The sequence below is a fragment of the Seriola aureovittata genome, chromosome 7, assembly GCF_021018895.1.
Source record: "Seriola aureovittata isolate HTS-2021-v1 ecotype China chromosome 7, ASM2101889v1, whole genome shotgun sequence".
Lineage (NCBI taxonomy): Eukaryota > Metazoa > Chordata > Actinopteri > Carangiformes > Carangidae > Seriola > Seriola aureovittata.
This window is the reverse complement of record NC_079370.1, coordinates 20,740,829-20,753,048: the sequence shown is the minus strand read 5'-3', so window position 1 is coordinate 20,753,048 and position 12,220 is coordinate 20,740,829. Positions and strand designations below refer to the sequence as shown.

General features: G+C 38.5%; 2 protein-coding genes across 2 annotated transcripts; both read left to right on the top strand.

Moving 5' to 3' along the window:
• Nucleotides 1–878: 878 nt before the first annotated feature.
• Nucleotides 879–1,701, top strand: LOC130172112 (secretory phospholipase A2 receptor-like). Its single transcript, XM_056380541.1, has 2 exons — nucleotides 879–948; nucleotides 1,056–1,701. The coding sequence occupies exons 1-2, from the start codon at nucleotides 944–946 to the stop codon at nucleotides 1,699–1,701; spliced, it is 651 nt and encodes a 216-aa protein (XP_056236516.1). The 5' UTR covers nucleotides 879–943.
• Nucleotides 1,702–4,820: 3,119 nt separating this feature from the next.
• On the top strand, nucleotides 4,821–9,949 carry tmem147 (transmembrane protein 147). Its single transcript, XM_056379681.1, has 8 exons — nucleotides 4,821–4,944; nucleotides 5,631–5,733; nucleotides 6,206–6,275; nucleotides 6,399–6,464; nucleotides 6,575–6,711; nucleotides 6,812–6,896; nucleotides 7,249–7,370; nucleotides 9,049–9,949. The coding sequence occupies exons 2-8, from the start codon at nucleotides 5,657–5,659 to the stop codon at nucleotides 9,167–9,169; spliced, it is 678 nt and encodes a 225-aa protein (XP_056235656.1). The 5' UTR covers nucleotides 4,821–4,944; nucleotides 5,631–5,656; the 3' UTR covers nucleotides 9,170–9,949.
• The last annotated feature ends 2,271 nt before the right edge of the window (nucleotides 9,950–12,220 follow it).

Sequence of the window (12,220 nt, the reverse complement as noted above, 5' to 3'; positions counted from 1 at the left end):
AGACTGAACAGTTTTTGAATGTAAAAGATTTGAATCTTTCAGATGCAGAAGAGGAGAACCTTTCACTGCACCACACATGACTTGATTTGGGTCTGTTTTGTTTTCATTTGTTTTAATTAGATGTGCTGGCATGAAAAGCAACCTGAAGCCAAGTCAACACCATGGTTTGTTGTGTTTATTTTTTACTACTCCACCTTTTGAGTGTTTCTGATCACTTATAAATGTGAGTTTTCAGCATAATTATAGCATGCTTCTCCAAAGTAGATCTGGTCTCTTATTTGCATGAAAATTTTAATGAGTGAAAAATATGGATTTCAGTTAAGGGTGGAGCAGAAAAACTAATGAAAAATAGTCAAACACAAAGAGATAATGAGGTGTCTGAGGAGGAGAGGCATCAAGGAAGAAAAAGGACAGAGATATGAACTTTTTGGAAATGGTGGACATGTTCTCTTAGGAGAAAAAAAAACATCCATAGCACTTTCAATCACATCTCCATGTGTATGGTGAGGTGTGTCTATGTGGGAGTGACCAGGTATGCAGTTGTTATAAAAACAGAAGGACAGCTCCTCAACAGCCACTGATCACTGCACCACAAACTGACTTGGCTACTAGAAAGCCTGCAATTACACATTACTGACTTGACGTGAAGACAGGACCAGTCATGGGGAACAAGAGCAGCCCTGAGCTCACACTGTCCTTCCTGCTCATTACTGCTCTTTGCTTGGAGGCATTAATCATACAAAAGGTCATATACTTGTCATCTAAGGAGATGACCTGGACAACTGCGAGACAGAGCTGCCAGAAGTACGCCATTGACTTAGTTACTTGGACTGTAGCTTCCAAAGTCCAAGTGTCTAGGTTGATGGTCTCTGAAAATATCAGCCAAATCTGGATCGGCCTACATAGAGATCCTCAGGAGAGCTCAGCCTGGAGGTGGATAAATATGAAGTGAGTATCCTATTTGAGATTATCTTTATGCTGATTTCAATATCTTGCAATGTAAACAAGGTAAAATGCAGTTGCTATGCAAGATATCATTTATTTGTTTGTTTCAGAACTGGAGTAGGGGTTACAGGAAACGACGTCTCATGGAACTCCAAGTGGGCCGATGGGCAGCACAGCGGTCACTGTGCAATTGTGGGAGATGATCAAATGTGGTACAGTGTTCAGTGTTCAAGTGAATATAATGTTTACTGTTTGGCAGAGGACAAAATTATTTATCATGAAGTTACCTTAAGCTGGCACAACGCTTCTCAGTTTTGTCAGGATATGGGCAGTAGCCTCGCAACCATCACCAAAAGAAGCAAAGGTTTGAGTCATAGTGGCTGGATTGGACTGTACCAACAGGATGGTCTCAACTGGGACTGGATCGGAGATTTGCCATCTGACTACAGGAACTGGGCACCAAGAGAGCCGCTCACAGCAGACTGTGGTTCATTTAATTCTGTCAATGAAAAGTTGTACAGCAAAAAGTGCTCCGAAAAGCTTCGGTTAATATGCTATTCTGACAACCTGGTGGTGGTGAATAAGAACAAGACATGGGAAGAAGCCCTCCGGCACTGCAGGAACATGAAAGCATGTACCTCCTCCTGCACACACCACTACGACATCCTGAGCCTGCCATACTTGTATGAGTACAGCTATGTCAGAGACCGGATCTACAGAGCCACGACGGATGAGGTGGGGACGGGAGCAGGGTGAAACATTAAGCAAAAGAAATGATCATTTTTACTCAACACTCTTGAAATGAATCAAGTTACTAAAAGGATTTCTCCCTTACAGTATTACCCTCCATTCTTTGTCACATGTTGCATATATCTATGGAGTTCAACCAAAGACTGATGTTCTCTACTCTCACAGTTTATTTTAACAGTTTTTAGAGAAATAAGAAATGCAGAAATAAGACTTTCCAGTATTTCTCAATTAAAAATAACATTAGAAGACAATCTGAAAAATAAACAGCACAAATTTTGTCTTATGTCATATCTTAATAATTACATTTATCTTGCAACTCCTTGTGCAAGATAAATGTAACGATTCCTCTATAGACTCAAATGACTGAGCTAGACTGAAATGATGGAATTAAATAGTATAAGAATTTTTTTTTAATATATAAATCAATTTTGAATCAATTTTAAAAACAGAATAGGGAAATATAATTAATAAGCGTTTTGTTTTTGCTTTGGGTTTTGTAATGTCTTATGTTAGTGGAAATCCAATTAATTTAAGTGAATTATAAATGCAAGAGTACATTTTGAATGGATTACTTTGCTCTCCTCTTGTCCCACCTTATCTTTTACTGGACATTTTCTGGTTTGTTGTCACTGTGTTAAACATAAAGTCTTTCATCTGATATACCAACCTTATTGTTCTATACTTAGTTAACGTGCAGCCTCCTCAACTAAGCATGCATAAGGTGAATGAAAGTGAGAGTGAGTGACCTGCAACGCTTATCTTCTGTTTCTCAGGTTTGGTTGGGGCTGCGCTTCCTGGGCGGGAAGTGGTGGTGGAAGAATGGAGTCAAGCTGAACCACCAGGGGATGCTGGCAGAGTGTCCGTCAGAGCAGAACCGCTGTGGGACCCTGTCCAAATATGACACAAACAACTGGATCACCAGGGACTGCACAGAAAGAAGAAACTTTGTCTGCTACAAATATAAAATATAAGATGAATAAATGAATGAAATTGGTGAAGTTTAGGTTTAAAAGATTTTTAGTGCTCCACAAACAATACCTGTTTTGTGTGTAAGTTATCAGATTGATTTTTCTCTACTATGGGTTCGGGTTTGTTGTTCATATTTTATAATGATGATTTCGGAGTAGTTATAATAATTTCTGAAAATATAAGATGAGATAATTAAAAATACATATTTCCTGTTGATTTTCCTGAAGGGTGAGAAAGAATATTACCTCATGGAGGGACTGGGGATGTCATTTGACTTTCTTTTTCCTTTATTAAAACCGTTTTCCGTTTTCACACATTTTAGTGCTTGTATAATCTTTACTGTAGCAATTCAAGTGACCAGGACCAATCATAGACATAAGACTACTGTAATTTATCCTGCTTTTCATTTAAACTCTCATCATTAATATGAAATAATTACTGGCTCTGCCTGGATGCCTGTCAGCTACTGTACTGCTTAATGTATTGTTTATTTAATTTTATTGTAAATTTGCTGAAAATTTATATAGAGTAGTAAAGCTGTGAGTATTTCATAAATCATAACAACCAAAATGATGCATTAAATGCATATTCACAAATGCATATAATAAGGGACTGTCTGTTGTTCAACTGTGTTTTTGCAACAGTGTTTGTCACACAGTGTCCTGTCGGAGTTTATCATCAGACATTTGACGCATTTCAGTTCAACAACCAACTGAAAGTAGTTGACTTTAGCCTGCAAAAATACGTGAAAATTCATACTTTTAAAAGCCTTTTAATAGCTATGAACTTCCTGTTTTCTTAATAAACAAAGACAAATTATTTTAATGGATGCTAAAGAGCTGGAATCCTACTGCTTGATAGATTCAGCTGTAACTTGATGGGGACAAAGTTCTGCAGGCAGCAGAAGATGAAAATATAGATGAAACAGATAAGACTGTTGTCTATAGATCTATGATTGTAACATCAGAGTCTGACTCAGTACCAGCCTCATGATGTTGGTGATTTTCAGTTGAAAAAGCCTTGAGGTTAAAACTACAGCATACATTTTCAGATGTCAATATTACTGCCAAAACTCTTGTTCAACAACATTGAATTCTGTATTTCAACATGTAGTGAATCTAAATAGTAACTGAAATGCTGTTACAACAAGTTCATACTATATGCAGCAAATATAGATATAGAACAAATTTGAAAACAAAACAAAAAACACATTTTCAAAAAATACATTAACACAACAACATTTCAAAAAAGGAAAGGGTAGGGACAAAATTCCTTGTCTGTGATTAGACCCCTCAGACTCCCTCAGATACACTGACTGACCATGTATCTTAACACATATCTGCATAGTATCATGGGGACAACTGTGACAATTGTAATACAGTCTATGAAGCTATTCTTATTTGAGCCACATGTTTCTGTGCAATTTTGCTGCTTCAGTTTGTGTGACAAAAGAAGGGACATTAGAGGACAGCAGAGCATCATCTCAGACCTTAAATTAGTGTACAGTGTATTTATCATGACCACATTCCTTACCTACCCTTAAATTTCCCTATTCTAACATGTATACCTATATTATTTTTATATCTCCTATTCTTTTTAAATAAAAAAACGATGAAAAAATGCTCAACAAAATATAACTTAATATGTGTAGTATTTAACTAGTCTTAGAAAACACTGAGCAATTAAAACACTTGGTCCCATTTTTATATTCTCCCCAGCTGAGTTAACAAACAGCTTTGGTTGAGTTCTACAAGACTCATCCAATTGCACTGTTCATCACTCAATGCTTATTTTGTTAGCTCTGGGCCCACTCACTCTAGCTTGTTAGTTTAGCTTAGCACCTTGTGACACTACACAGAATGCATACGACGTGACTGGCAGTGGTGTACAGCGGTTCCACAACAGTTTTCGATTTCATCTTCAAACCTCAGTTTTGCACATTGACCATACGCGGCCCAGCCATGTTGTATTATTTAAATCTACTCATGGCATCACAAATAACCCAGGAGAAATACCTGAAGCTGGGAAGAGTTGGACTGTATTTTATGTTATCTAAACCTACATGTTCTGCTGTAAGATTCCCCATCCAAAGCTTCCGAAATGGGTTTGACTGCGCTCCAAACAGTGCTGCAAGATGCGGAACACTTTGATACGTTCCTACCGGTGCCATTGTCGGAGGCATTTTCGGGTGGACCCAAGCGTACTTCCGCTTGTCATTCAGCGAGACCGTAGGAAAAGGTTCTACTTCTTCTTCTACTTCTCTCATCTCTTCGTACATTGGTAAGTGCCAACCTCTGTTTTACAGCGGCTTTCATACGGCTTCAATGTTAACTCAGTGAAATATAACTTTGTGTTTAACCATCAAAGGGACAAACTATCCTCGAGACTTGTGAGCGGACGTTAGCTGTAGCTTCATGTCTACACCGGTGACGGGATTGTAGCGTAGCTAGCAAGTGCACAGATTTCCTTAATGATATTACAAGGTTTTATAGCTCTGTATATCGATTGAAACATACCTTTGTTAAAATTTGACTCGATGCTGACAGATTTGTTATTTCCTGACTAATGTAAATCATCCTGTTTGTACCTGTGTAGCATCAGCAGTAAAATGTGCAGGAGTCAATGTAACATCATCAAGTACAGCTGCTGTTCAGAGGACATGAACAAAATCAAGAATTTTATTAAAATATACATTCATGTGTTATTATAGTGCGAAATAATTAATTAATCAACAAGTTTGATAATCGATTAATGTCAAAATGTGACCACCTTGTCACAGTTTTGTATCATCGTAATTGAATGTCATTTGGATTTGGTCCCACAGAAGATGACATTTGAATGTGTCCCGTTGGTCTCTGAGAACTTGTCAGGGGCTTCTTTCCATATCTCGGGACATTGTTTTGATTAAAATAGCTCTGTATTAAAAACCTGAAAAATTAAATCTCTCTCTCTCTCTCTCTCTCTAGGGAGCTGAATTTTGTGATCATACATCATGACACTGTTTCACTTCGGGAACTGCTTTGCTCTGGCATATTTTCCTTACTTTATAACATACAAGTGCAGTGGCCTGTAAGTGTTTGCCTGAATCAGGGATCTGCAACATGGGCGGTGAATGATGTGTGTCTGTATACTGTATGACATCCATCAGTCTGATCATGGACATGTGTTGTAACAATGGAAAATTACTATGATGGCAAATTTTTATGTCATTATTAACACATTTTTTTTGTCTATCGCTGTGTTGTAGCAACATATGCTGAGAGACTAAAAAGATCTGTTAATAATCTTCTTAGATGTTTGGGAGGGGTTCTACATAATCCTCTTAGAACTGTGTGGTATGGTCTAGAATTTGGCAGGAGCTTTGTTTAACAGCATGTACTTTTTAATTGACTATTATTGTACTCATATCTTTAAACATTGCATCCCTAATTACAAAATTTATGCTTTGAGTGTCTTACCTGATAATAACCTGTTACATAGTGTGTTCTGTGCCTCCTTATTTTACAGTTCTACCATTTAACTCTGTGTGTTCATCCTTTAGTTCGGAGTACAATGCCTTCTGGAGATGTGTCCAGGCTGGTGCAACCTATCTCTTTGTCCAGCTCTGTAAGGTGAGTACATGGAATAAAATTGGGAAAATTGACCAGGGCAATTGCAAATTAAACAGAAACTATAACATCACTGACTTCCTTGTGTTTCGGTGTGTATAAGGAAGTTTTCTTTCTGTGCTACAGATGCTGTTCTTAGCTACGTTTTTCCCCACATGGGAAGGAGGAGCTGGAGTTTATGACTTTGTAGGGGTGAGTGTTGAGCTGCATCGTAGTAATATCAGGAATGAAGATGAACATTTCTGTCAAATAAAATAGCAGCTTGTGTTGGAGGCTGAAATATGGATGCCTGTGTTCTCCAGGAATTTATGAAGGCAACAGTGGACCTAGCAGACCTGTTGGGCCTCCATCTTGTGATGTCACGTAATGCTGGTAAAGGAGAGTACAAGATCATGGTGGCTGCCATGGGCTGGGCAACAGCAGAACTCGTCATGTCCAGGTAAGCGGTAACACTGATCCTGCAGAAGAAACATTACCTTCATTTAATCAAATTATTGTACACGTCTAAACATTGAATCTGACTGTTTGTGGTTCTTCAGGTGTCTTCCTCTGTGGGTGGGAGCCAGAGGGATTGAGTTTGACTGGAAATACATCCAGATGAGCTTTGACTCTAACATCAGTTTGGTAAGTAGCTGTTCTCTTTCTGCTCGCTCATTTCTCCACTCTGTCTGCTCCTGTGTTTCCAATCCTCTGTCTTCGACTTTCATTCAGTGTGTTTTCCTTTTTATGTCTGCCACTCACCTCTGTCCTCTGCAGTTTTTTTCACATTCACCCACGTCATTAACAGCAGTGGTCTACAGAAAAGATCACAGTAATTGTCTTGTCTTTAGATATAAAAAAAAAAAAAGGATTTCAAAACATTTCCTTCTCAATGTGCTTCCTCTTTATCTATCCATAGGTCTGTAATATCATATATAGCACCAGAGTATGTTAAAAAATGATCTGTGACTAGTGATTATTATGCCTGCATTTATAGGTCCATTATATTGCCATGGCAGCAGTGGTGTGGATGTTTACACGATATGACCTTCCTAAGAGCTTCAGGCTGCCTGTTACGGTGCTTCTGGCTCTTTGTGTCTACAAGGCCTTCTTGATGGAGTGAGTCTTACACACTTTTACACACACCTATATACTAAACACGGACATATACACACCTACAGACCTACTACATGCAGTACTCAGACAGGCAGAATAATAGTGTTTTTTTAAAATTCAGCCAGGGTTGACCACCGTCCTAGTGGCTGTGCTTCACTTGTAAACCACAGGATGGCACTAGTTAACAACAACAACACAAGCAATAATAATAACTTGAAATGATTTAAGAACTGTACATCAGAAAATACATAAATGGAAGTAAGAGAAATGCATTAAAAAATAACTACATATATTGTAACTTGCAAAACCTGATGTACTTAAATTGTCTTTACCAAGCTCCTTCATGTGTTTTGCTTGATTTAAAATGTATTATTAGCACACATGTGCTCACAAGAAAATCTTTTAAGGTGTTGGTGTTTTGCATAAGGAATGATAGACCAACGAAAGGGCTAGCAGATCATTTCATTGAACTACCATTTTCTAAAAGGATTCATTGTGCTTTCAGTGTTGGTGGCTGGAGTTGACCACAGCTTGCAAACAGAATGCCACCATCAGATACATGCCTGCTTACTTGTGTGGATTATTTGTCTGGATGAATTTATTTAAAATCTATAGATTCACAAATGCATGAACAAGTGGAAAATATAGAAATTCTAAAATCTCTGATAATTAAAGTTTTGTTGTATATGGGCAGAACGAACGTGTCAGTTTGCAACTAATGAATATGAATGTGAGTGTTGTTCATTCTGGCAAGAGTTAACAACACTCACACACTAGAAGCTGGCAGTAGTGAACATAAAAGCTGTTTGCCAACTGCCAAAAAAACAACAGAAGAATTACTGTTCTGGGGAACTGTGTTTTGGTTTTACAGCTGCACTGCGGCTTTACAGCACCCGGCATATGTCAGGTGACTAGTGCTGGCAATACAAACATCACAGCTACTGGTGCTGCTGAAGTCACTTCGTACGAATATTTGAAGGAATTTTTTGAACAACTCAGTGCAGATTGCAATGGGAAAAATCTCACAGCTGGGTCTGAATAAACAGCCACATCTGTAATGAATTTGAAACGACACATCGAGTTGTAGTATGCGACCGGTCTTTTGAAATATCTGCGGGTGAATGATGATCCCCAGAAATCATTAAGAAAGGGTAAGACCATGAAGCAACAGCCACAAAGTTCCTCCACCTGAGTCATACTCACAGCATATACACATAAAACATATACTCACATTGTTTTTCTTATCTTTTAAAAGTAATCTCTGTCTGTGACTCTATAGTATTATACAGTAATTCATGTAGTTCGAGGAGAGGCAGTGATTCTTCTGAAGGTAGAGGTTCTACTGAAAACGATTTTTGTTTTAAAAATAAAGAAATGAACATGTAGTAAATGTGTGAAATAGCTCATTCTTTTTGGACTGTGAACTTTGCTCAATTCAAAATTGTTGAACTATGAAGTGAACTAATTCATTTTAACCTTTGCGAACTGTACTTTGAGTAAGCTCTTGTGAAGCGTGAACTTGTACAACACTGTAAATGGGTGACCAGATATCTGAAATCTGTTGAATCAGCTCTTATCTGAACACTTATCTGTTGCTATCATATATGGTTGCAGCAATGCCAATGCATTGTTTTGGTCTTTAACACTGTAGCTTACATTATGCTTCTGTCTGTGCCTTCAGGTTGTTTGTCCACGTCTTCCTCTTGGGCAGTTGGACAGTGTTGCTGGTCAAAGCCGTGCTGACTGGTGCCATCTCTCTCTGCTCCCTGTTTCTCTTCGTCACCCTGGTCCACAGCAACTAAGTAAACCTCAGCACCCTGGGTTAAGCCTTCAGCAGTCTTTTTGGTCCACAGTGTACCTTGGTTGTCCTAAATCAGAAGCTGACCCCTGACACCATATCAGTCTTAGTATTACCAAACAACACTAAAGACTGCTGGGAAATGCTTGTAGATATTGAGTAGCTGGTCTGGTGTGATGTACAAAAAAAGGCTGATGCACAAGCGGCCAACTGGTGAGCTAACCTCTTCTTCCAGTTTGTTTTGATGAGCCTGTGCGGTCCATTGATGGTAAACATGCATTCAGGATGAATTTCATTTCAGTCCATCAGTTAAAAGTGCAGGATGAATGGTGACATCAGGACGCTTCTGTAATATGATTGGCTTTCCTAAGCTCTGTTGGTTTTGTGAAAAGGTGAATTTTGTATCTGAATGATCACAAATGAAATGAGACTTTATAAATAACATTTCTTTTCTATGTGTTGTCCAATGAGCCATTGTAAATGCTTAGGTTAGATAGTGAAATATACTGAGTGAATATATAACAGATGAATGACAGTGATAGTTCTTTGATAGTTCATTATGTGGCCCCAAATTTATCAATTTATTTATATACAAATAAATCCACAAGTAGTTGAAACAAAACTTTAGCAAGAGTTTTCTAATTATTGAAGCAATTTTCAAAAAGATTCAAGGTTTAACTTAAAAACTCACCCGCAGTATGAATAAACTGATGTTCACTCAGCATTATGACCTTGTGTTGAATTGTAAACATCTGTGATTTTGACATAAATATCTTTTGTCGTACCTCACTGTCAGTGTCTTGATTGGTCAGACTGTAAAGACTTAAGTGCTTGTTGGGAAAGATCTGCCATATTTAAGAAAAGACGTGACTTTATATTGTTTCCTTTGACATCACAAACGTGACGTCAAAGACAGATTGTCAGAGCAAGCGTTGTATTTTTCAGCAGTGGTGCGATCTGACCGGCGGTATTTATCTTGGCAACTGAAGTTCAAGATATTAACTGACTTCAGAGTATCTCATGTCAGTTGAGGGGAGGAAACGCCTGTTTCTGGATGCCTTTTGAATAACTTTTCCTTGATGACCATTCAAGATTTTGTCACCTCAACATGCTGAAATCTAAAACCAATACTACCACCTGTTAGCCAAAGAGTATCTCCAATATGTCGAACATAAAGTGTGGCTCACTGCAGCAGGGGAGTTTGTTTCTGCCATTTACAGATGAATGGCAAAAGGTTGTAACTGCTCCCACACTTCTACTGTTACACCTGACAGCGAGGGACAGATTAAGTCCTGAGCACGGGGATAGAGAGAGAGAGAACAACTTGAATATATCTCATGGGAGCAAGGGAATGAAAACATGTCAAAGGAACGTAAAAGAGGTTTAAAGAATTTGATCTCGAAAACACCTTTTGTGCTCAACAACAGTGAAAAGAGTGTGAGTGGAGGCAGGAGATGAAGGATTACATTTTAAAAAAGTGAACAGAGTAAGAAGTGGAGGGAGTGTCTTTACTTGAACTTCACCTCACCTCACCTTAAGTTAGTCCCTGCCTACGGCCAAGTCATCTCAGTCACTTCAAGTCATTTCCTTGTGATGGTAATGGATGTTAAGAATAAGGATGAGAATGAGATTAAATGTGCAATTGCTGCAATAAATATTTGCCACTTGCATGAAGGCAACAAACTTGAAGAAAAGAGTGACTGCAGTTATTAGATTAGGAGAAATTCAATTCTCAACCGCCTGGACTGCTGCAGAAATCTTTATTTCTGAGACAATGTAATTCAAATCCGAGTCGTGTCGTGAATAAAACTAGTTAAAGCCCAGAGTTTTTGCACTGACCACAGGACCACTTTTTTAAAGGTAGTGCCTCATTTCACCAGTGTTATTTATTAAAGAAAGTCATGCTGCTAGGCCCAGTGTTTAATGAGCTTTAAGTTCGTTTTAATGAGGGTTTATTTATGCCTACTATCACAGTAGTCAGTGAAGACGTTCGATTCAAACGAACACAAAAAACATTTTTCCTTCTATCAAATGGGGACAAAGGGCCACAAAGGAACCAGACAGAAATGATGCTGTACTCTGCTTTTATCTCACACGATCATCTTTTTTCTCAGACACTATAAAAAAAATAAATAAAAAAGAGAGCACAAAGGGAAAGGTCCTAAAAAAAATTGACATAGTTCAAGTAAATCTGTGTGTCTCCTCTGCTGATTTACTCTACCATCTTTTCACACACAATTTATCTGCTTACCCCCTTTCAGTTAGTTGAACTCACCCTGCCTGGATTTTCTCTGCCTCTTTCTTTATCCCTCTCTCAGCTGGGGCCTCTGGGCTCCAACAAGGGTCTCATTATTAAAATGCCACAATGGGCTTTACTGTTACCTAACACACACACACACACACACACACACACATATACATACTACTTTCTCTGTCCATACACTATTGTTTGTGTGTGCTGGCCGAAAAAAAACATGCTTGCTTGATTCATTGACATTAGCCTGACCTGGTGAATTCCAGAGAGAATAGTTGAATAATTAGTGTAGTAGTAGTAGTGTGACTCTAGGATCAGAGCCTAGCCTGGTCCACACAGGTTAATTCACACTCAATAAGATTAATAGTGTGAGTCAGAATGATCTGGGTTCGATGGACATTAGGGCCGTCTCTATATCCAGTCCAGGAAAGCTTTAACATAGAATCACTGCAATTTCTTTTTGTCAAGATACAGACACAGATAAGGTTCTTAGCACCTCTTCAGTCACATTGTGGATACTCACAAGCACAGAGGGGATTCCTGATGGTCCCAAAGATGTTCAACATCCTGTCCCATCCAGCATCCCACTCTGTTACCTACTGGTAGTTCATGACATTACAATAATCTTTTTACTTTTTATATGTAAAACCAAAACATTCTCAGAAAAAAAGTGGGCTTCCGTAAGCAAGGGTGGATTTGTGCTTTTTACAGATCGTCCTGTGGTTCCGACCCCTGAGTTAGAAAACTGCTTATGAGTTGCATTAAAGACTTGCCATTCAGAGAATTGTATAGTGAAGCAGT